Source organism: Fusarium falciforme, chromosome 5, assembly GCF_026873545.1.
Source record: "Fusarium falciforme chromosome 5, complete sequence".
Classification (NCBI taxonomy): Eukaryota; Fungi; Ascomycota; class Sordariomycetes; order Hypocreales; family Nectriaceae; genus Fusarium; species Fusarium falciforme.
Window position 1 is genome coordinate 2,051,410 of NC_070548.1, and position 24,227 is coordinate 2,075,636.

The window sequence follows — 24,227 nt, forward strand, 5'->3', positions numbered from 1 at the left end:
TCAACCCGTTGACGAGGAATATGACATGTCGAAGCCATGCGCAGCTCCGTTCCCCATACTCATTGTCTGATACAACGGCAGGCCTGGCGTGACGAACAGTGAGGGGCCTTCATGTCTAACCTGAGATGTAAGCCACTCGCCCGGGCTGCGAGGAGACCGGGCTATATCATCGATGCTGCAGATGGACTCCTGCGAGTGTGAGTGTGGAGGTGTGTTGGGCAGCACAACTCTCGGGCGGGCTGCATCTGCTGCAGATTCGAAGGAATATTTCGGAAACCCGGGGAACTTCAGGCTCGGGTCGAATGAGATGAGGGTGACGGGCCTCAGTTGTCCTTCCCTCCGTGCGGGCGAATAGACGAGAATTCTCTCGTCCATGCTCCATTCGAGGCCGTCGAACCTTTGTGAGGGGTTAATGACCTCATGGAGCTGGGCCAAGGCGTCGTCGGGTTGAGAAGGGCTTGGTTCTGGCGGCCACATCTCGACTGTTTGTTCTATGCCGTGCTGGCTCCATGAAGATGGATGCCCCAATTCCTGCTTGACGGCCTCCCTCTTTGGCCTCACCCTGAGCTGCAGCAGCGGATTGGCGCTATATGCTTCGTACACAAGATCGACGAATGCTTCGCAAGACGGATTGTAAGACCGGACTGGGCATTCGCCGAGGGTGTAGGTGAGGGTGTCGCTTGGGTTGTCGCCGACATGGATGTCCCCAGGAGTTCGCTCCTCAAAATGCTTCTCGCAATCCCAAGTCGTCTCGATAGGTGAGTTTTCGGCAGTGGCTGGCGGTGTAAGTAAAGAATGTTCGACAGGATCGTGGCCGAATCGGAGTCTTTTCTTGTAGCAAGTCCTCTGGCTCCCCGCATTTCCCGGGAACCACTCTCGACGGACTTCGATGATGAAGACTTCTCCTGTATCTTCATCCTTGGCGAGTTGGAGTGACGTCCAGCGGTCATCGAGGGCGCCCTCTGAATCATGACGCCGCCAGAGGTTGCGCTTCAGGGGCTTCTCGCAACTCTCATGCGTTGCTTCACTCACTGGAAACCTAATAGCTTGGTAATAACAGTTTGGGATCTCGTAGTTAGTCTGCGTCTTCAACTTGTTCGAAACGCAGTAAAAATGGTCGTCGATGATCTCGAAACAGATGTCGGATCCAACCTTGGAGCCCTCAAACTCCCACAGGATAATATGCGAATCTGACCACTGCCGAGTTGCAAGATCGAGTCGCTGGACACCCCATCTGTAGGTGCCGTCAATCCTGGCATGCGACTTTGTGACGCAGAACAGGTAGTTCTTGTCGTTCCGGATCAAGACCTGATGCTCTGAACACAACCGCTTCACGACAACCCATTGGAAGTCTGACCTCACCTCAAAAATGATGAGCCAGCAGCACGTCGTGCCCCCCTGGAGCTGAGTGGCTAGGCACGACAGAACACCCTCGGCGCAGTACAGGGGCTCAAAGGAGTACGGCAGAAGCGGATCGTAGTCGCGGACGGCGTGCAGGAGCAAGGGAACGTTGACCTTGAGCTCCTCTGAGGGATTTTGACGGACGTTGAGGACACGGAGGTGCTCGCGGTTCACCGTGTAACACAGGTACCCGCTCGTATACACGAAACGATCCGCCATGGCCACGATGGCTGCCGTCCAGGGCTCAGCAGAGCGAACGGCCATTCGTCGCTTGACGAGCCGCCTAAAGGCCCTCGCAAAATCCCCCGTCTCACGCGCCTCTCTGGCCTCGGCCGAGTGGTCTGCCTTCTAAGCTTTCGTCAGCAGACTTGTAAGCCAAGGAGGCGCAGCTGAACGAACGGACCTTGAGAAGGGCAAGACGGCATATGCGTCGATCATAGAGAATGTAGCTGAGGCAGCGGCTGGTCAATCCGAGGTTGAAGATGCTCTCTACATCGAGGTTTTCGACGAGGAGGGCGACAATTTCGGCTGGGAGGCGGAGGATGCTCATGACGGAGTCGAGGTCCAAGAAAGAGAAAGGGGCCCTTTCAATAACGACGTCATAACATGGTCACCATGTATAGGAATGTGTAAATGGCGAGAGGCTATCCAAGGGCTAGAGCAAACAGGCCTATAAAACGAAAGCCAGAGCAGAGCCGCATTGTTCGGTTCCTCGAGAGCCTGATTCACTCCCTGCTCATTGAGGCTCTGCTTCACCCGCCCTAGACGCCAGTGAATGAGCTAAACTCATGCTAATACCACCGAAATTAATTAGTTCAGGAATGGTTGGGGGAGAGGAAAACAGGGCTAACCTGGTGGGTTGGACAAAGAACGAGCAGTCCCAAAAGGCTCTCTGAAGTGAGACGACAGAGGATGGTGGTGATGCTGACGGCTATTTTTTCTCCCTCGCACGCGATCAAAACTTCTAGTAATACTTCCAAGTGGGTGTGCTACGCCATAAACTGTCATGCAGCAGCCAGGAATCATGAGAAAGCTACTGCTGAATATCTCGTGGTGCCACTATCTTGACTTCATGGTGTTGAACTTGCCCCTTGGTTGAGCGCTCATTCGGCTAGAGGCGTCATGGATGTGTCACGGCCTGATGCTCATCTCATCCAATTCGTGCCATTTCCGATTCAATGGTAAACCAACAATCTTGTTTGTCTCTGTCTCCCCGAGATTTTGAGGCGCAGCAGGGCACAAGCATTCACAAGGAGGTTACACACAAGAGAGCCAGTGTCTAAGAAACACGGGTCAAAACCGGGCCCAGAAGGTGAATGCGGCTCTGCGTGGTGGCGTGCCACTGCAGGGTTTGTTTTTCACTGAGCAACTTACATGTGTCAATAACAGAAGAGCCTCAACTGCCAAGTCATTTTCACTGACGATTCGAGCATTTAGAGTTTTTCAGATGCGTTTTATTTGCGTTAGAATCAGCCATTGATGCTCCTCCGTGGTCTGATTCAGTCACCAAAACATCAAAGCTCGGAGCCTGATTTATGTATGAGGTCCTCTTTACCCGGCTGTGTTAGCTTTGGCCGGGCGTCTCTTTCCGCTCTCCCTGGCTACCTACAGCCAACAATGTTACAAGAATGCCTCTCTGCATATGTCGCTATTGGCCTGGCACACCGATCGATAAACTGCACATCCCTGTCTAACTCCTCTCAGACCTCAGCACAAGAATAGAGGAGGTTTATATAAATAGTAAAAAAAAATTACAAAGATCATCATATGAATAGACATTATTTTATAAGGTTTATGTATTATTTTATAATTTATTATTCTCACATACACGTCTGCCTGCTTACATTTGATGCCAATGTTCTACTAGCGTCCGATGCTATTGTTCCTCAACACCAACGTTCCTAGCCCCGCATCACGAGAGGAAGCTCAGCAGAGCCTCATTTCTTTCCCACCGCACTCTCTAACCGCTTTTTGAAATCAGGCTCTGGGCTGGGGCAGTGCTGCAGCACTCGTCTGCAAAAATACGCCCTTCCTAGTCACCCTAGCCCAAGCAATAGTCACCCGGAAGGCTTCCCCGGGCCCAGGGTGACCTCGACCCCGGCTGCCTCCTAGACTTCACCTGTCCGACCTGCCCGATGCCCCAAATTGAAGGCATACCCCGCTCTCACGAACGAACCCTTTCCTGGGGTCATCAGAGCTCTATAGCTATTCTACCAATGCCTCGGCTTACGCACGCGAGCATTCCTCTCTTCCTCTCCTCTTCCGAGAGAGCCGTCCCCCTGTGCTCCACGCGCCCGCTCTCGACCTTCACCTTGCAAGTGCCGCAGTTCCCAACCTCGCAGGATGATGGGACATCGTCAAACTCCCGGCGGAGCACCTCCAGCAGGCTCTCCTCCCCGTCCACTCGGACTAGCTTGTCGCCCCGGTTGACCACCTGCACCTCGAATGCATCCCCCGACACCTCAGCCGCAAATCGCTCAAAGTGAACCTCGTTTGCTGGAATCCTGTGTTTCTGGACCGCCTCTTTGGCAGCTGCCATCATCCTGGTTGGCCCACACACGTAAAGGTGGCTGTTCCAGGGGAGTGCCTTGACAATCGCTTCAATGTCCATCCTCTCTCCCTTGCTCCCATCATAGACGACCACATCATCCCCTAGAGCCTCTAACCGATCCCGATACGGAAACTCTTCGACTGAACGTACAGCATAGTGCAGCTTTAGCGCCCAATGGATCGTGTGATATCTCTTCAGCAGGTCCATGAATGCAGTGATACCTATCCCCCCTGCGATGAAGACGTGTGTGCTTGCTGATTTGGCCGGGACGACATCGCTTGTGATTCTGCCGACCTGGATAACGTTTCCCAGCTGAGCGTGGTCGTGTAGATACCGGGAGCCTCCGCGGCTTTTGTCGTCGAGAGCAACGCCCAGCTCAAACAAGTTCCCCACGTTCGCCTTGTCCTTTTTGTCTGCCGTTGACACTATCGAGTAGGACCGTGTGAACCCGTTCGGGAGCTTCAGTCGTGCATGAGATCCGGGAACAAACTTCTCCGCCTCTGGATCGGGAGTGACGGCCTGCAAAACTAGTGAAACTACTCTGGCAGTCTCCATCTTGCGGTTGATGATCCTGTAATCCTTCCAAGCATCTTTCCTGTTCTTTCTCTTCGCCCTGGCAACTCTCTTCAGGAACTGTCCTCGACTCTCCTGACCCAAGACCTCCAAAGTCGACAACTCCTCATTCATTTCAAGATTGTCCGTGTTGCGATGCAAGTACTCCTGCACCCGTTCAACAGTCCACTTGGGCCATTGACGTTCCACGAGCCTCAGTTCATCTCCAACACTGACGAACCCTTCACGTAGCACACGGTAGTACCATCCGGTGCGGCTCGTCTGGTATGTAACAGGCGCAAAGTTCTTGAGTGAGAACCGGTGGTTCAGTTTGAAGCATGGCTGACGGGGCAGAGAGACCTGCAGTAGAACCTCGGGGCCAACAGAGATTATATCGCCAATGCAGACGTTGCGCTCGTTCATCTTGGCCGTCACAAAGTTCTCACCGAACCCGCCAGGAACAAAGCGATCTTGGCGTTCTGGATATGATGCTTGCCAGGCGAGATAATGAGATGAACAGTCTGGGCCGGGTCAGTAATGGGGTTGAATAAGCATATGAAACGGATATTCTCATGCTCAGATTAGAAGAACATAGGTACTCACATCCGAGGATGGCCTTGTCTGGGCCACCGTGAAATGTGGGATCATGCTCATCGCCTTCAAGACCAAGCTTGCTGACTTTCATTGGGCCTAGACACATTTTCTTGTCGATTCCTGACATGACCTCAAGACCTGGCATCTTTTTCATCCTCGATGTCCGGATCTCCAGTAACCTGTCTACCCCAAAGGGACGGCTTAGCTCCTCGGGAGACATTGCAGCCATCTTGTATCATACATCGGCGGATAACTGTCACTTGAGCCGGGATGTCCTTGATCGTAGCCTGTGAGAGTTCGTTATCGTTTGTGTAAGAAGTCAAAATTGATACGGCAGTGGAGGTCTTTCTCATTCTAACTGGCCTAGTGAATGGCTGTCCCCACAGCCGAAGAACAGAGGCAATTTGCACTCAAAGGTCTCGAAGGATTGAATGACCTCTAGCTAGAGGTATAGTGAAACGACAAGACCTGTGTCACTCAGTCTAAGATAAGGATGATTCTTACTCATACTCGTCATAACTGACCTAAAGACCTATAGGGCCTTACTATAATAATGATAAGGGAATATGACTCTCTGCCAACAATATGACAAAAGCTTTGTCTTTAGGTACCTTGAATTAACCCCCCATAACCTAACTAGGATTGCTATCATATCGAAAGACGAAAATATACTCGTAGGGCTGTTCTAATGCCAAGCACCTGGCTATCCTGGCTGTTGTCAGACATTTGCTCCTGATGGATGTTGGTATATACTTGGTCATGCCAGATAATACTTTCGCTGTCCTGCTCAATATAGCGGATATACGAAATGATTGGACACACCCCCAAGCCTAGAAGTATATGAAATAATCTTGTCTCTTCTGATCCAGGTCAAGCCCCTCGGGCAACACAAGGACCCAGCGAGTTCTGCCTATGGCTCTACCCTTATCCTCAAATATCAATATGATTTAGATTATCTGCTTCTGCAGACGTCAAGCAAATGTCCTTCCATAACGCCAGGAATGCCCGTCTTTGACCGCAGAGGCTCGCCCACATCTCCAGATACAAGAGGGCTCCGGGATATCGCTCCCGAGTTACACCAGTCACGCACCCTTCCTCTTTCTTGTCCGCTCCCTTTGCTTCTCCCATACGCCTAGAACCCCTAGAGCTCCACATCTCCGGTGTTGCTCTTTTGCATTTATGAGCGTCTATCGTGGGCGCGTTGCGATGACATGATTCGCTTCGTTGTGGTGGTATCGAGGTAAGTGAAAGCCTTGTCGCGGACCGGACTGCCGCCGTACATGGTGTCATGGTCAGATTCTTCAGCCGTTAAGTTGTACATAGTTGCCTGGCATCATGGTTAGCTTTATAGTTGATAACTGCCCGGGAAAACCTACCAGGGAATTGTCCCTCCTTGCCGTCTAGACGTCCCGTCCACCATTCATTGTCATTTTGCGTCCTCTGTACAATCTCAATCACGTCACCCGTCCGGAAACTCAAGTCGCCCTCGGCTTGTGCAGCGTAATCGTAAAGAGCCGTGACCGTCTCGGTCGCAGGCGCTGTTAGGCGCTTGGGCTTAGGCTTGGGCTTAGGAGGCGGGGGCTTCTTCTTGCCAGCGGCGATCGCAGCCAGGCCGGCATTGGCACCAGTTGGGGGAGTATATGGTGGTGGCGCGGCCTCGTTGGACTCAGTTTGACGTTGGTATCCGCCAATCTTGGGGCTGGTGATAGTGCTGGTCGGGGTCTTTGAGTCTTCGCCCTGGGTGAGCAGCGCAGGCTGCTTGGGACCCTCGAGTGCGGGCTTGGCTCCATATCTCACTGGTCGGGGGCGACCGGTTGTCTTGAAGCGAACGATTGATAGGGCTTCGGCCTGTTCTTGGATATCGCCGCGCTTCTGGTGGAAGGCCTCCTCGATGTCGAGCGTCAGGTCGAAGTATCCAATATCGCACTGCTGCATCCGTTCGTGCAGGGTATAAAAGATGTTGAGCTGCATATAGTAAAAGGACTGGAAGAGAGGCTGGATAAACTCGCGCTCGAGCGCAAACAGCTTGGGCAGCTCATCCTTGAGGAGGTCGTTGAAGTAGTTAAAGTCCTGAGTGGCCTGTTCAACGTCTCCCTCGGCCTTCCACATGGCCTTCTCGTCCTTGGCGGTGCGCTCCTTCTTGTCCTGCAGCTTCTTGAGGGTGGCGCGATGGCGGTCGTAGTCGAGTCTCTTGTGCTCGCGCTTGACGGCCGTCTTGCGTATCACCTTGATGACGTCGAGCAGCTCGTTGGCGGGACGGATAACTCTAGTCTCTATCATATCCAGCTCGGGCGCTAACGTTTCTTGCAGGTCCTTGACGACGGCTTCGTACTCCTCGCAGGCGGCGATGCCCTCGGGGTTGCCCTCGACAATGGCCGAGTCGGGGTCAGAGGCACGACCCGAGATGGGCTTGTAGACTTCGGTCATGGCCTTGCTGAACTCGATCTGGTGGGATAGCATGCCATTGATGGCGTCAAAGTACTTTTTGGATTCATCGTGGAGCTTCTTGGTCTCGGTCTCGAGTTCCTGAAAGCGGCGTTCGGCGTCGATGTAGACAGCGTCCTTGGTGTGTTCGCCAATGTTGAACTTGGCTTTAAATTGTTGGGGCGCCTAGATGATCCAGAGGTGTCAGTATTGCTTCTCTCTGTCGCATGACGATCCAGCTGGCTGTTGATCCTCCCGTGTATCCAGCTTGCGCGGCATCGCGAGGTGTCTCTGCGCGCGTCTGCAGGCTTCCACAATCCAGCCACCAGATGAGGGGCAGGTACGGCTTACCCGGGTGAGGCTCTTTTGAAAGCCTTTGAAGCTCATGGCGAGGGCGCGATGGTGTCAGGCAGGTACTTGATGGTTCGGCGGATGGATCAGCAGAAGGAAGAAAAGATCGCGGAAAACCTCGAATCGCGAGGCCGCCAAGTTAACGAAAGGGCATCAACCTTAATTAAGAAGGCATGTGGATGGATCAATGTGACGACTCGTGGAACGGTGACGACTTTGAAGTGGCTGTGCCCTCAGCACTCAGCGTCCTCGCCCAGCTTTTTTGCTGCCCAGCCTGCCCAGCCTGCCCAGCTGCCAAGCTACTGCTGTGTGGCGCAGGCGGTTATTCGGAATCGCTTTTGGGGGAGTTTGCGCTGATTCCACGGGGTTTAGAGGGTCTCCGGGACCCGTCATAAGCCACAATGTGCCACTGTGTCACAGGAGAGTTGCGTCACTTCTGCTGGGACCCAGGCATCCATGGATCCATCAATCTCACTGTTCAAGGCACAGCACCTCGTCTACAGGCTCGTTCAGGGCATCCAGGCGAACACCTACTGCGCTGTAAGGGAGGGTACGTACCTTTGAGAACGAAGCTCCGCAACGGGAGCGACCATCCTCGCAGGGAACAAGGCAGGATTGTGCTGGGGTAGATCTTCTCAAGGGAGCTCTCCTGGAAATGACCGAGGCCCTGCAGCAAAAACCAATCTCTGGCACAACGACAACACCAACCAGTTTCATCGCAGAATTTTGTGTCAAATTGCCTCTTTGGGTCTTTCTACAGCTTCTCGCCACTCGACACAACTCGATGACTTTTCCATCATCTTCCCCCTCCCACGCCAAATACCCCGTCATGTACCTAAAAAGCCGCCATGTCCGGCCCCCCAGCCGCTTCAGCCAATAGCCGGGCCAGATCTGCCGAAAGCCCAGTCTTAACACCGATGCCGAGCGGCGAATGACAAATTCTTGACTCGGAGCTCACATCTCCTCCTCCACTCAAAATTCCCTTTTCTTTCCCTTCCCTTCCGCTCTTGCTTGCTCTTGCTCGACGCTTTTCTCGTCCATGCAACTGCCAGCAAATTGACCATCATGGCCAGCAACATTGCATCCTGCGCTCTGCGCTCGGCGGGCCGAGTGTCTCTGACCTCGAGGGCCCGTCTGTCGGCGGCTCCCTTGCGAGGTCTCCGCGCAGCTGCCGTCGTGGCGAACCGGACGTCGCGCCGCGGATACGTCTCCGAGTCCAAGAGGGATAATGCCCAGGTCGAGACAGCCATCAAGCTCGACAAGAAGGACTTTGTCGATATCCCTCCTGCGATGGAGACCCCCTCCAACGCCAAGGTCAGCCCCATGGCCGGTGAGTTTGCCCATCTCCCAGCCTTTGCAAGCTTCGGAAAATTGACACAGAGATATCAGAGGTGTTGAAGCAAGCAGCAGTCATGGAAGAGGGCCAACGCCCAATCTACCTCGACATGCAAGCTACCACCCCCGTCGATCCTCGAGTCCTTGATGCCATGATGCCTTTCTACGTCGGCGTCTATGGCAACCCCCATTCCCGAACACACGCCTACGGCTGGGAGAGTGAAAAGGCTGTTGAGGAGGCCCGAGAGCACGTCGCCGCCCTCATCGGCGCCGACCCCAAGGAGATTATCTTCACAAGTGGCGCTACCGAGAGCAACAACATGAGCATCAAGGGCGTCGCTCGCTTCTTTGGCCGCTCCGGCAAGAAGAAGCACATCATCACCACACAGACTGAGCACAAGTGCGTCCTCGACAGCTGTCGCCATCTTCAGGATGAGGGCTTCGAGATCACATATCTTCCCGTTCAGAACAACGGCCTCATCAAGATGGAAGACCTCGAGGCCGCCATCCGGCCCGAGACTGCCCTCGTCAGTGTCATGGCCGTCAACAACGAGATCGGTGTCATCCAGCCGATTGAGCAGATCGGCAAGCTCTGCCGACAAAAGAAGATCTTTTTCCACACCGATGCCGCTCAGGCCGTGGGCAAGATCCCTCTCGATGTCAATGCCATGAACATTGACCTCATGTCCATTTCCTCACACAAGATCTACGGACCCAAGGGCATCGGCGCCTGCTATGTCCGAAGACGACCCAGGGTCAGACTGGACCCGCTAATCACCGGTGGTGGTCAGGAACGAGGTCTCCGAAGTGGAACCCTCGCACCGCCCCTCGTCGCCGGCTTCGGCGAGGCGTGCCGAATCGCCAAGCAAGAGATGCAGGTATGTACCACTCATTTCTTTTCTTTCCCCGTGTCCTTTCTACGTGATGAGTTGCTCTACACATGCATGGCTTTCTGAATGGCCCGTGACAAGGCCGGCCCTGTTGATTGAAGCGTTTGTCTGATTCTGTTGCTTTACTCTGCCTTTGTTACTCGTCCGCCTTCTGTTTCACAAGGTTCTGACCTGTTCCTAGTACGACACAAAGCGTATCAAGTACCTATCAGACCGTCTGCTCAACGGTCTGCTGGCCATGGAGCACACCACACAAAACGGCGACGCCAACTCATTCTACCCGGGTTGTGTCAACGTATCCTTTGCCTACGTCGAGGGCGAGTCCCTCCTGATGGCTCTCAAGGACATTGCGCTGTCCTCGGGTAGCGCTTGTACTTCAGCCTCGCTGGAGCCTAGCTACGTTCTGCGTGCACTGGGCAACAGTGACGAGAGCGCTCACAGCAGTATCCGATTCGGTATTGGTCGCTTCACCACTGAGGAGGAGATTGACTACGTCCTCAAGGCGGTACAAGAGCGTGTCACATTCCTACGAGAGCTGAGCCCTCTGTGGGAGCTGGTGCAGGAAGGCATCGACTTGGACACTATCCAGTGGAGCCAGCACTAAGTTTGTGACTGTTGATGATGATGAATGCATATAAGGGGGCGTATGGGGTTGTTTGAGGGGGATGGCCGGCTGGAGCGAGGCTCAGCCGTGTCTGTACAGCATACTGTAATATCAGAGATACCTCTTTCTTTTGGACTTGGAGAGGATGAAAATGGGAGGGGAGTCATGGAAATTCCAACCGGACTGGGGGATGAGATCAGGGATAGGATTCATGCAGAATGAGACATGACCATTCATTTGTTAACCTGAGCTCTGGCCGTGAGTCGGCGAATCTGGGTTAAGACCATCCAAAAGATGTTAAAGCAGCCAAGGTTCTTGTCTGGTGATAATTTGTTTCACTCGAGCATCATCAACCCAGTTGAGCGACTGGTTTCGAGTTGGTTCTACAAAGGAGCAAAAAGCCATGTGTTGTTTCACTTGACAACGCTTTCGATACTAAAATGGTGCCATCCCTGACGCAATTGTCCATGTCCTTGCACATCTTTGCGTCTTCCGTCCCTTCTATCACGTTGCGTCGTTTGTGTGCGGCTCTGCGCGCGCGCTCTGCAGGTGCTGCAAGCATGGGATATCACATGTCAACACCACTTGCGCGCAACATTCATCCCAAATCTCGATCTCGACGCATCAAGTGACAGGGGGGATCAGATGCCATTACGTTTTCTTCACCCCTCTACAGTAAAGGATTGCAGCCTGTAATTACGTACGCACAAAACATTTGCTGTCAGCGTCTGAGGCGCTTGTTTGCAGTCAAGGTCGCTCGCCGAATCTGGAACGCGCTGTGTGTCTCCCATTGACGTCATGATGTCCCCGCCTCCTGCCCACTATCCGCACCCTTTCAACGCTGCAACTGCGTCACCAACATCCCCATTGTTTGCAATGACATCACCGAAATCCCGTTTCACGGTCGCGATGGCCATGGAACTGGAAACTTCATCGCGCCTGCAGCTGCCTTGTTGCACCTGCCTGCCTTCGTGAACAACTTCCTCTGTTCAGCTATAAAGATCCTTCCTCTCCTCGTCTCCCTCCCATCTTCTCTTCTCCATTCCATCTACAAACCAAACCTCAAGACCAAACACACCATTCCAGCCTCAACAATCCATCAGCCCAACAACCAAACCATCTACACCTTCACACCAGTCAAAATGGCCGACAACAACTCTTCCACCCTCAAGTCCTACGTCGACTCCGCCACCGGCGCCGTCCAGAACGCCATTGGCAACCTCACCGGCAGCACTGGCGACCAGGTCCAGGGCGATGCCAAGAAGCAGAAGGCTGAGGCCGAGCACGAGGCTTCCCACACTACTGCCAAGCTCCCCGGTGCCACCCTCTCCGGCTCGGGTGCCGTCGCTAAGGATAGCTCTGACCGCACCGAGGGTTCTTGGAACCAGACCGCAGGCGCCACTAAGGAGGCTATCGGTGGACTCATCGGCAGCGAGGTTAGTTGATTCTGATGTTGTTCAGACATTCTCTTACTAACACACATGGTACAGTCCCTGAAGAACACCGGCCGTCAACAGAACCTCGAGGGCCAGCAGCAGGAGGCCAAGGGTCAACTCAGCGACCTTGGCTCTGGCATCGGTGACCGCGTCCAGGGCACCGTCGGCAGCGCCGTTTCCAACATCACCGGCGACAAGCAGGACGAGGCTCACTACGACCAGCTGCACGCCGAGGGCAAGACCCGACAGCGCGGTGTCGAGCATGACCTTCAGAAGAAGGCTGAGGCTGAGCAGAAGTAGAGCAATGACACGATTGGGCGTTGCGATGAGCGGAGGATGTTGCTGAGCACGAGATGAGAACATGATACCCTAAGTTGCGACTTGGCATGGCATAGGAGAGTAGCATTGGCACTCTCACCTAAATTCATTCACCTTTCACATCTTTTTTTCTCTCCAAGTGATGAATGCCGTAACTCCCTCTTCTTGACAACGTGAACATCACCGCCTTGCATGAGAGCTGACCCGGGGTTGACACACCACAGACCTTCAGAAATCTTCAGAGACGTTGCATGGTCTTGGGAATATCTTCAATTCGTGTGCCCTGATCATACCATCTATCACCCAGGCCAGCGATGTATCAAAGACAACAAGGCGGCCGCTCAACGGCGGCCCCAAACAACATGACGCGCGGTTCCAAGTCCCCTAGACCAGGCTATTTAGCATAGCCAGATTTTGAATCCAAAAAAAAGAAAAAAAAAAACTAGGTATTAGAAGGTACATGAGCTCATGGGCGTATATATCCTCGTCCAAAACATAGCTAAACATTCGCATGCAATAGATCACATCGTAAAGTGGACGCTTCCGTCCCTCAACTACTTCTTCCGACGCCCAAACATTTTTGATAGACCGCTGCCACTGCTCTCTTCCTTGGGAGGGCCCGTGATGACGGGCTCGGGCGGCGGCTCTGAAGTTCGGAGGAATGCAGCGAGGTCAGACGTGCGGGACACGTTGGACACTGCATCTCGGGGCTCGAATTTCTTCATCGGCACGCGCCCTGAAGACGATGATGAGGCCGGCTGCGAAGGTCGAGACGAGCCCGAGTCGATAGGTCCGTACTTGTCGTAGCCCGGCGGGATGTTGACTTGGATAGGGATGTAACCCTTGAATCCGCTGCGACTGTTGAGGGACCGGGTATCGTTGCTGATAGCCGGCGGTGGTACGGCACTAGACTGGCTGCTATCCCTTCGAGTGAACCGTCCAATGAGGCTCGGTGCGCTGGCCTTCTTCTTGGGCACCTTGCTCGAGATCGGTGGTGTAACGGGCTCCGGTGGAGGCTCGTAGTTCCTCAAGAAGTCTGCCAAGCTTTCCTCCTTCTTAGCGGGAGGCTTGGGGGTTGTGATGAAATCATCCTCGTCCTCCTCATCACTGAAATCGAGGGCATATGGATCCTTGACGCGACGGGTCTTGCGCTTGGGCATCATGTCCTCATCATCAAACATCTTGCTAGTCGGTGCTGGAGCTCCCTTGTTCTTCAGGAGGGCCGTATTTGAGTTCACCGAAGAGTGGATTGAAGGCATCGATGTGTCGGTACCGTGAGTCGAAGCCTGGCTGTATCGGATATCGGGGATATTGGCGTCGATAGCCCGTCCACCAACAGCTCCAGACATCTCTTCAGAGTCACGGAAGGGCGCAATGTTATGCGGGATGCGGTTCCTATTCGCACCAGGCGGTCCCTGTCGGATAAAGTCGATTAGATCCGAGTTGCCAGACCGGGCCTCCGTGACAGCATCCCGAGGCATGTAGCGGTTCCGGTTGCTTGCCGACGAAATACGACGCGTATCGAGGCTGGTTTTGGTGGGGGTAGGCGGGTTGCTCACATTTCGAAGGGGCGCCGGTCGGTTATCTCCCGTAGGGCCAGTCGACTTGATAAACTCTGCAAAGTCCGCAGTCGACTCACTAGGAACACGTGCATCTCTGGGAGCAGCAGACATTCGGGACTTGCCAGAGTTGGGGGATGGCAATGGCTTCATCCTGTCATCGCTGAATCCAGCTGATCGCTGGTGCGGGGACGACTTCATGTCTGTTGCAGCAGAGGATGACCGAGATCGGTTGTGAGCACGAGTATCCTCGCTCTTGCGTGCTCCCTTAGCACCAGAGCCGTCGAGGGAGTGCTTAGCCTGCGATTGTTAGCATGTATTTCCTCCCAGGAGTAGTCAGTGACTCACGTCAATATCACGCATGTTCTCAGGCGTCAGCGTGTATGTGATGGTCTGGTTGCTCTGAATCAGCTCCTCAAAGTTGCGCGCCACATTTGTGCGGTTCGAAGCGTTCTCTTCCGAAGTTCGGACAGCCTTGAGACGACTGGTACCAGAGGAAGCCGATGAGCCAGAAGTGTGAATTGGTCGAGGAGGGACAGGAGCATCTTCGTCTGAATCCCTCGTCTTCGATCGCTCGATAGACACCATGCCGATGCTTTGGGTCGGGGAAGTTGGCACCTTGTCGCCTCGAGAAGCATGTCGGCTCGAGTGACCTGGGCCTTTTCGAGAAACATCCGTGGATCGTTCTTCGGGCACGGTCTCCGTCACGCCTGTCGAGCGAAGAGCCGTCACCTTGGTTCCGGAGGATGACTGGTGGATAGTAGGCGAATGGTGAGGGGATGCAATGATGGGCTGAGGCCGTCTTCGTTCTGTCGGCGAAACAGCCTCTGGCACAGTAGGTGTCGAGGGTTGGTATGCGGAATATTTGGGGATCCTCTGTTCCCTATGTCGCTCTCGCTCTGGCTCTTCCTCAGACTCCGAGATCGTGGCAGCATTGGAAATCGAACCTCGCTTGCCATCAACCGGTGATCGGCTCTTGGGCGCTGTGACGATGGGGCGAGAAATGTTGGCGGCAACCTTGGGAACCTGTGCGTCCTCCACGCTGACCTGGTTGGAAAGCCCACTGCTAGGGGTAGTCGTGAGACTGGCCCGGCGGATTCGATCTGCAGCCTCGGCTGAAGGCGAACGAGATCCGCTAGGGCTCTTGGGACCTGCAACGTCGATGAGGCGAGCCGAGTGCACGCTCGATGATCTTTTGATTGCGAAAGGACCGCCAGTGTCAGAGAGGGCAGGTGAAGAGCTTCCAGCGACAGACACCCGAGCCGAAGTCAAGATTTCGGCCTTCTCGTATGTCAGGTCATCGTCCACGCCATGTTGCGATCGAGCTGCGTCTGGGGCAGTTGTGATAATCTTGGCCAACCTCTTGTTCTTCGAGTTCACAGGCTCCACGGTAGCCTCTTCCTTGGTCGTCGCCTCTTCCTCCACTTTGATCTGAACATCGTTGGTTTGTTCCTCCTTGGCGTCCTCAAATTCTTGCTTGTCTTCGGGCGTGCTCGTCTCGGTGGGACCGGTCTCCTTTGAGCGCTTGAGCGCAGCTCTATATGGCGATGTACCAGGAGTTGGGAGCGAATTAGATCGCTTTCGGCCGGCAAAGTCAGGCGTATTGGGTTGCGACAGAGTCGGCGTAGGAAGGCCATGGGTAATTCCCAGGGGCGAAATCAACAGACTCTTAGGTCGTCGCCCTGTAGATTCCTCCGCAATCTCTTCTTCATCTTCGTCATCGCTATTGATTGCAAGACCAGGGACTTCGATCTCATCTACATCGTTACTTCCCATAGGCAGCGCAATCTCAGACGGTGATAGCTCGTGGCTACTGGCCTTGGTTTCGCTCTTCTTGGTCTCGGCTTCTGCGTCGCTGTGGGTTGCAACCCGGCTGAGGGCAGGTGAGTCAGATGCCCTTGAAAAGGGGCGGCCATTCAAATCAATAACGGGCGATCGTATCCGCTTCTTCCATCCCCTCCAAAGACGTCCTAGCGTCCGGTCAAGGGCGACTCTCTCCATGTCTTGCTCTTCGACGACAATGCGGTCGGCGATATCAGTGGGGTTTCTGACACCCTCCTTGATCTCCTTCTGGAATCTTGTCCGCAACCTGTGGTATGCGGCCTGTCCCGCGACAGTCAGGGTGAGCTCACCCATGTACTCCAGAACAGAAGTGAGGAAAATGGCAACGGCGGGGGATATAACGTCGGAAACCTGTTCATCGGCGCCGATTTCGAGGTTATCCTGTTCCATATAGAGATCTTCATCTTCCTCCTCCATATCACCAAGAGACGAGTAGACCATACAGCGCAGTCGTGTGCGCTTCCAGACCAGCTCGAGGTCCCAATCGCGTGACGAATTTGATCCTTGGGGTTGGACATAGTCTTCTTCGTCGCCTTCGCCGAGGTATTCGCGCAGCTCTTCGTCAGCGTTGTTAACAGCATCTTTAGCGAGCTTAGGTTTCAAAACTTCAGAAACGGCGGGTCGTAGAGAGGCGAGCGTAGTAGCGCGAGAGATGGACAGGAAATTGAAGAGGAGCTGATCGAGGAAGCTGTTGACAAGCGAAAGCGCCTCAGCTGACACCAGCGCAGTCTCGCCAGCTGGCTCAATACCATGCTGATCGTACCAGGTATCGGCATGGCTATCGTGATCGTTGGTGACAATCTGTGAGGCGGCCGAGGCAGCGATGAAGGCCGCTGCGGGTGAAACAGAGAGTGGTGGTGACATGAGGCTGTGGGCGATGGTGGACGGTCGGTCGCTGGAAATACTCTGTGTCCTAGATCTCACACCACGGGGAGAAACGATGCCCGAAGTTGGCCGTGACATGGCCAGATCGGGGCTTGGGGCTGCCATGATGGCGGTCTATATGGTATCGACGGGTAGACCTACACAGGCCTCCCAAGAATTATTATCGACCGGGCTCCGGTCGCTAACGGCAGGACTTTCGTTTGTCTTGTGCGAGGCGAGCCCAGAGAGGCCCGGACAGACGCAGGCTCAGATGGCAAAGTGTTGAGGGTCGCGATTCACGGTGGCTGGACGGCTGCAGGCTGCGTTTGCGGGTGAATGCTGATTTCTATTAGTGGAATTGTCGCAATGGAGATGGAACACTGGAGCAGCGAGATTGGGGTCGCAGTCGCATCCCTCATAGGGTCTCAAGCGCGGAAGCAGAGCGGATAGCGGGAGCGGAGAGATGCTCATGTGTAACCACACTTGCAAGACTGTACAACACGACCACCATCTGGGAGAAGACAGCTGATGACGACGGGAGCGCCAAACGTCACAGGCAAGACGGCTGCAGGGCGCCGATCGCACCAATGCAATTGCCGCAGGATGCCAACAGAAGCGCGAGGCCGAGGGGATGTTTGCACATCCAAGGTGGCTCGCCGTGCGTCTCGTCTCGTCTTGAGGCTTGAGGGGGCAAGAGGAGGTAAAACGGATAGAATAGGGATGACCAATGGACTCACCTCGAAAGCCAAGATTGGATAGTAAAGAAGCAGCCGAGATGGCGACCGCAAAAGCAAACAAACGAATACCAGCGAGCGACGGATGGGGTTGGGAGAAAACAAGAGCTGAGAATGGAATAGAATACGACTAGGAAGTAGGTACAGTAGAAGTCAAGGCGGAGGAGGAGGCGTGAGCGTGTCGTCGTTTCCCTTTCTCTTTGTCTGCGCGGGCTGTGGTGGTGGTCTCGCTCGGGCGGCGGATCGTAGGTTGGTGTGCAGCCCCTGGATCTAGACCCGGGCAAGGACCTGGAAAGCTTCTGGCGCCGACACACTCGGGGTTCTTCAGAGCGAGGGAGAGGGGATGGACCCTGCGGCGCGTGGAATCGACAGCAGGTTAATGGGCCACGCAGTTAATTGTATGTACGGCAGCAGGTAGCGTGGTACCAGAGTCGCTGGCCAGGCCGCAAAGTAAAGTCCCGTCGCAGCGCAACGCAACGGAGCGCAAAGCCAGGGACCCGGCTTGGTGAGGAATAGTCGACACAAGATAATGGGATTTGCGACGGATCCCCGACAAAGCCCTGAAGGGGTCTAGTCAGTCTAGTCCCTGACGGGGATGATGGGATGTTTCCACGGCGGCGGCCGGGGCGGGCTGGGATGGCAGGCCTGGCTGCGACTGGGTGAGACACAGAGACCTCGCTAGATGCAACTCCACAGAGAGGCCGTTCCTGGACAAGGGCCCAGGAGGATCGCAGGGTTCGAGTCAGGGACTGTGGACGGCCACGGGCTTCGCTTTTGATTGGGATAGATGGAGATGGAGGGGCCGGGGGACCACTTGGGATCAGGAGTTTGGTGGTGTTGTGCATTGCTTTAATTGCGGATGGGATGTGTATCAACGGGGGGAGGACTCTCGCAGATAGAGTGAGCTATGCCGGTACCCAGAAAGCCAGGAGCACTGTACGAGTACTTTGATACCGAGAATACAGAACAGAGGCTGGGAGAGGTAAATGACACGGCCGAGTGGCTACAACCTCGATGCCCATGTGTAATTTAGCATCTCCCTCCTCTAGCAGCACTTGCTCCGCGATATTCATTACGATCACGGCTAGCCTCGTGGGCACTCGGCAAGGCCGCCTTTGCGGCTCCTCGTCATGACTAGGACGGTTAGTGAAAGGGAGCTTGGCGTGTCCTGCCACTGAATGCACCGTCGTGGTAAGTCTATTTAGGCATGGCCTCCTTTAGAGCTGGAGGCTTGTCCAGCGCCCCGGTGGTTGGTGTTGAAGACACTTCGATACCACAGTACCTTCAGTGCACGATGGGGGAGAAGGGTTTGTATACGGTGCAATTTTTCGTCATCACACACAGTCATTTCGACTTGCGCTTGCCCGGAGAGTCTGAGGTCCCCGTCGCTCGCTCACCAAATCCACATCCACATAGAAGGAAAGAAGGAGCGATCTGTGCGGCTTTGTCTCCTTCCCCGTCCAGTTCCAGTTCGATTGTTCGTACTCAGCTGGGGCGCTCGCTCTGTTGTGATCTTCTTCCGTGACCATCAGACCACCTGGTGAATGGATGCACAACAGCCCGTGGCTTCATAGTATTGACCGAAGCCGTATGTATTCATTTCTCTCTGTGCGTCACAAAACTTTTTCTCCCGTGTTTTCCTTTTTCCCGTTGCGTTGAACATTCGATCGCCATAATGGGCCGTGCCAATCCCTGTTTCTCTGTGCTTCACGACTCCATTCTGCTGAGACGATATGCACATCCTAACACCTTCTATGTATGGCACGGTTACATGGTGGATTCTGTAGCCGGAGGCATGGCCAAGCAGGGTTCTTGACGACTCCACTGCCTCTTGGGCCGTTCGTCCAAAGGGCGGCAGCTTTCATCTCATCTGCGCTCGCTCTCCATCAGCCCGTCTCTGGTCGATTTGATATCATCCACTCGCACAGACGGACGCCATAAGGCGCCCAGCTCCGTCCAGTCTCCATGGTCAATGAGCCAAGCCCACCCGCGCGGCGTGGCAGCCCCTCTCAGCTTCGCAGATGGCCGGTCACCCCCCGCTAGCTCAGTCCGTGTCTACTCCACAAGCCACGCGGGTCAATGGAATGCTGGGCTGCCACCCACCCAGCTCGACGCGGATGGAACACCTCAGGAGGCCGCGGCGAGCGGGAGGCGGCGAGACGGGATGAGGCCAAGTCACATCGCGCACCGACTTACACAAGCTGCAACGCATGGTCTGCAGTCTAGGCCGGCCAAACAAGTCCAGCCGGCACGTTCTGGAGCTCGAGGAGGATCCCCAGCATGGGTAGGCCATGCCTCTCCTGAAGACTGCCGACTGAACCTCAGGCCTAGAATCAACGGCACTTCTCTCCGGCTTGATGCAGGCAGGGGGACGTTGCAGAGGCTCGCAGAGGTTGTCGATACCTACTTGCATCCAGACATTGGATCGCTGCCCCCGGCCGTACATCCATCCCACCAACGGTAAATCAGGGGTTAGGCTCGGGTACCACCACCACGTTGTCTTGTTCCCTGACAGAGAAGCGGTGTCTGTCTCGTCATTCTGTTTTGAAACCAGATGGTTTCCACAGCACAGGGCAGGGCAACCACCTGCCTGATTCTTCAAACCGTGCACTGACTTGCACGATTGCGTGTTTGCTCAGCCAGCCAGATGTGCTGTGCTCGTTCCCTTGGCGGTACGTATCCGTGCAAAACTGATCAACAACGGGCTCAGGCAGTGAGCGGCATGGGAGATTAGCCCATGGTCATCACCCGCAGAGGCGCCGTTACACAATCATCTCAGAAGAGGCAATGGCTCGGCCAGCTCCCGCTCGAGATGAAGATAGAAATGCGGCCACCCGCAGCTTGCCTCATGGAGCACTCCAGCGTCCGCAGGCTCGGTTCCCGCTGTAAGAGACAGTCCAGAGCTTCTCGACGAGACATTGCGAAGGCGCCGGTGCAAAGTCAAATTCGTGTTCCAGCCCAACGGGGCTTTCTGGAAACGCCCTGATTATCTCGTCCCAAGAGCCATTCCGGCTGGTGATTGGCTCCGAACCGACCGCTTGAGGTTGCTCAATCTACGATCCTGCATACAAGCTGGGCTGGTGGCAGGTCGGATATTTTCCAGTGCCGGCCGAAGGACGACTCACACATGACGGCACCCAGTCCCGTGGGTCGGGATACGACAAAGAACTGGGCTGGCTGCTGGGTCTCCGACACGGTGTGATCGTCACAGAGCAGTGTCTCAGACAGCTGCTGGGTCTCACCTCTAACATGGCTCAGATACCGCCGCGCTTGAGCCCATCGGCTTGTTGGTGATGACTACTGGCTCTCGTTTGTCGCCCATATCGTGTCGTCACCCCGATCGACATCTCAGCTCTCCACTGACTTTCTCCCCTGCGGCTTGTCAATCTGGCCAGCAGCCACATCTGGAACAAGTGGCGGCGCTATATCGGCTGGCACCAGTCGCAGCTCGAGATCTCTGGATCGTTTGGAGCTAGTGGAGATGATGCCCAGAGCGCTAATTGGCGTCGCTCTTGTCAGGCTCTCACCAACCGACCAGGATCCCCAACCACAGCTGCGCTGTCATAGAAAACGACATGCCTGACGGCTTGGGCACGACAAGCGAAGAGCTGATGCGGCTTTCTGCATCCTGCCTCGTCTGGTGGCCAGTCTGCTTGCCGACCACCTTGTTTGCCCTGCCCAGCGTCTCTGTGCCCCCAAACTGTGATGGACTATTTTGAGACATGTCGCGGATCTCCCGCACCAGACAGGGCAGGGCTTCTTTGATACCGAGCATTTCGCCGCTCCCCAGCATTGTCTTGGAGAGTTGGTCCACTGTTGAAAGGGATATGAGGCCAGAGATCAACCGATGGGCTCGTCTCAGGCCGTCTTCCCTCTATGGCTAGGCAATTCCCATCCACATCAAGACGGGAAAGGCTGATCTCCCATCAGAAACAAAGCAATTACCCTCGGAACAGAGCCCGTGGGATTCTTGCCTACTCCGGAATCGTGGTGACTACCTGGCTCGGCCCGAAGTCTAGGCGTCCTCATCGGCGCCTCAACTAATAACCTACCCTGCCATCAATACGCATCTTTACGGCGCTGTTTGCTCGATTGTTTGGTCGATGGCGCTAAAACTAGAAACAACAGAGCCGGGTGGGCAGTGCATAGCGCCTCTGATGCAGGTTGCCATGCTTTGAAGTACAAGGAGGATCTGCACAATAGCGTTGAAGCCTGGTCGAGACCCGTGGTGAAAGGAATGCAAAGCGGCAAGCCAGTCACTGCGTCGAAGACAACTCCCCCCAGTCTTCCATCTTCTCCGTTAATCGATCTATACGGAGGAGCATACAATTTAGGACGATTTATGTAATACAAGGTCTAGTTACTATCTCCTTGCTTGCGCGGGGACTCCCAGAGCATACTCATCCCACTATTAGAGCACTATCTAAGACTCTACAAAAATAATACAATAATAGGCTAATCCCTCATCTCAATTTTGGTGAGTATAGGAAGACACTAATCAGAATTGGTCTAGATCCCTGCTCAGTACGCAAGCAAGGACATACGGGTATCAGGTCAATGCTTGCAAGTACATATTTTGTATAAGCGTAAGGAGTACATGAACACATTCAGAAGACAAGAACGAAGAAAGAATTGGGTGAATTAATATATTATATTTGCGGCTATATACACCCAGCCACGGTTTCTACAGTCTCGCCCAAGTAGGCTCTATAGCGGAGGAGCCTCTTGTCCCCTCCATGTGTAGACACTCTCTGGTTTCTCTACCAAAGTAAGTCATTGGCCTGTGGCACTTTGTTGCGACTTTCTTGCCGAGTTCTGTCGGCTTTCATAGGAGTCCTTGCCACTCCTCCAGGCTCAAGGCTCTGGGTATGTTGTTTCTGTTCAGGCGCCTCGCAACGCCTACAGACTGACCTCATTCCGTAGGGAGGGAATTCGCCTAGTCACTGGCATCTCTGACCATGTTCTTCTCAGACGTGGCCAGGTGCGGCACATTGGGCCGTGGTCGAAGGGTTTCGGCCTGCGTCGGTCTGGAGTGAACCTCTGCGGCCTTCTGCCGCGGTTGTCAGTGGCTGTACTTCTGAAAAGCTCTACTGCGATCCTACCTCGTCCGCGGCCATATCGACACGCTTTGCAAATGTGGTCCATACCGCATGGAAACCCTTCAATTTTGGGTTGGCAGTTAGCCAGGCCACATTTTTGCTCGATCCGAGGGACACGAGCTCCGCACACAGGGCAAGGAACCCACACGCCTTGGCACATGGTTTCTGTGTTTGGGGGTTGTTCAAGAGGATGATGTTTTTTTGTCCTCGCTCTTGACTGATGACCGTAAGGTGGTTTCGTTGTCGGTGAAAGCTGTCGAGTTGCTCGAGTTATTGCTTTTGACTGCGAATCCGATGATGGTGAGGATCAGTTCCAAAGCCTAAATCAGCCGACCATTTATATATGGAAGACTTCGGTGAATGTACTCTCGTCGATCTTGCGTTTTCCGGTTTGTTCAGTTGTTCTGTGCTTGTTCAGTTCACTCTGTTCAGTTAGTTTCACTCGGGGGTGACGCCGCAAAAAGGTCGAAAGCCATGATTTGAAGGTTATAAAAGGTTTGTTCGCAAGGTCCATTGTCTATAACAAGTGCTCCTAGGTTTTGTTCAGCAATGTTCGAAATTTCAGATAGAAAGTTGCTATTTTCGTCGTGTTTCGATATCAGGCTAGGTCGTGTTGTTGAGCCGCAAACCCCCCTTGTTCTTTGTTCATTGAGACGAGGTGAAACTAAACATTGTCGCGCCTTTCGGCTTGGGACTAGTGTTTTTTTGTTTCTAGAACAAGAGTAAAACATGAGGAGAAGGGACAAAGAGTCGGCCGTAAAAACATGGCCAACCAGTGTCGCCGGGGCATCGGGCCAAGGAACTTGAGGTCGCGGCCGGTTTCGACCATTGTAAACAGAGATGAGCTAAAGCCAAAGCCCTTCGGATAGAATGATATAAAACCGTTATTAATATCTTTCATGTCGTTATGGATGTTTGATGTTTTGTGTTTTCTTTGCCGTCTTCAACCTGAGAGATGGCTGTCAACTCCGGTGCGTGTTTCGACTATGGTGAAGATAGATGGCCCGATGCCAAAGTCTTTGGGATAGACTAATATAGAGCCAATAGTAAGTTCTTGTCATCATGTACGTTTGATGTTGTGTGCTTTAGTTGTCGTCGTCAACCTTGGACGACCATGGCCGTCAACTCCGGTGAGGGTTGCCATATTCAAGGGAGGTCAGCATCCAAGGCAGCAAGTCGGAAGACCAAAATTTTTTCATCAGAAACACCTCGCGTGGCAGACTCGAGCCCTTTTAATTCACAACTGGCATTAACCCTGCATAATTCCTTTGTCGTCTTGGTTCTTTGATAGCGGCCGTCGACTCCTGCTTGTATCACAATTGTTCCAACCACTATCTCTGTCGGAACAAAGGCACCCGCACGCCAAGTCTAGAAAACATGGGAGTTCTGAAACAGAATGATTGAGTTAAAAGAAAGTTTCTAGGGTGTGTGTATGTGTGTGATTTCTTTGAGTTCAGCCAGATCGATCGGTTCAGGGTTCTTATGGTGCCCTGCACACATACCAACTTGGCCATCAGATAATCTATCATAGGCCTGTATTATTAGATTCATTCGGAGCATATTCTAATTCTATCATGTTCGATGTTGCAGTTCTCCTCGAGTTACTGAGGAAGAATGCAGGACCCAAGGGTGCGACAACCACCGCGCGCGCTCGTCCACATAAGCATCATGCA

At 54.0% G+C, this 24,227-nt stretch overlaps 6 protein-coding genes across 6 annotated transcripts; 2 read left to right on the forward strand and 4 right to left on the reverse strand.

The window, feature by feature from the left end:
* Positions 1 to 1,951, reverse strand: NCS54_00684700 (F-box domain-containing protein; the record flags this gene model as incomplete). The annotated part of the gene is made up of 2 exons (XM_053152289.1): positions 1 to 1,749; positions 1,805 to 1,951. The coding sequence occupies 2 exons, from the start codon at positions 1,949 to 1,951 to the stop codon at positions 1 to 3; spliced, it is 1,896 nt and encodes a 631-aa protein (XP_053008264.1).
* Positions 1,952 to 3,592: 1,641 nt separating this feature from the next.
* NCS54_00684800 (Hypothetical protein) lies at positions 3,593 to 5,327 on the reverse strand (the record flags this gene model as incomplete). The annotated part of the gene is made up of 2 exons (XM_053152290.1): positions 3,593 to 5,025; positions 5,108 to 5,327. 2 exons carry the CDS (start codon positions 5,325 to 5,327, stop codon positions 3,593 to 3,595), a joined length of 1,653 nt encoding a protein of 550 aa, XP_053008265.1.
* Positions 5,328 to 6,399: 1,072 nt separating this feature from the next.
* On the reverse strand, positions 6,400 to 7,909 carry NCS54_00684900 (Hypothetical protein; the record flags this gene model as incomplete). The annotated part of the gene is made up of 3 exons (XM_053152291.1): positions 6,400 to 6,425; positions 6,475 to 7,708; positions 7,874 to 7,909. 3 exons carry the CDS (start codon positions 7,907 to 7,909, stop codon positions 6,400 to 6,402), a joined length of 1,296 nt encoding a protein of 431 aa, XP_053008266.1.
* A 1,029-nt stretch (positions 7,910 to 8,938) lies between these two features.
* NCS54_00685000 (Cysteine desulfurase) lies at positions 8,939 to 10,702 on the forward strand (the record flags this gene model as incomplete). The annotated part of the gene is made up of 3 exons (XM_053152292.1): positions 8,939 to 9,203; positions 9,254 to 10,086; positions 10,280 to 10,702. 3 exons carry the CDS (start codon positions 8,939 to 8,941, stop codon positions 10,700 to 10,702), a joined length of 1,521 nt encoding a protein of 506 aa, XP_053008267.1.
* Positions 10,703 to 11,571: 869 nt separating this feature from the next.
* Positions 11,572 to 12,438, forward strand: NCS54_00685100 (CsbD domain-containing protein; the record flags this gene model as incomplete). The annotated part of the gene is made up of 2 exons (XM_053152293.1): positions 11,572 to 12,138; positions 12,193 to 12,438. The coding sequence occupies exons 1-2, from the start codon at positions 11,845 to 11,847 to the stop codon at positions 12,436 to 12,438; spliced, it is 540 nt and encodes a 179-aa protein (XP_053008268.1). The 5' UTR covers positions 11,572 to 11,844.
* Positions 12,439 to 13,010: 572 nt separating this feature from the next.
* Positions 13,011 to 16,847, reverse strand: NCS54_00685200 (Hypothetical protein; the record flags this gene model as incomplete). Its single annotated transcript, XM_053152294.1, has 2 exons — positions 13,011 to 14,315; positions 14,364 to 16,847. The coding sequence occupies 2 exons, from the start codon at positions 16,845 to 16,847 to the stop codon at positions 13,011 to 13,013; spliced, it is 3,789 nt and encodes a 1,262-aa protein (XP_053008269.1).
* Between the last annotated feature and the right edge of the window lie 7,380 nt (positions 16,848 to 24,227).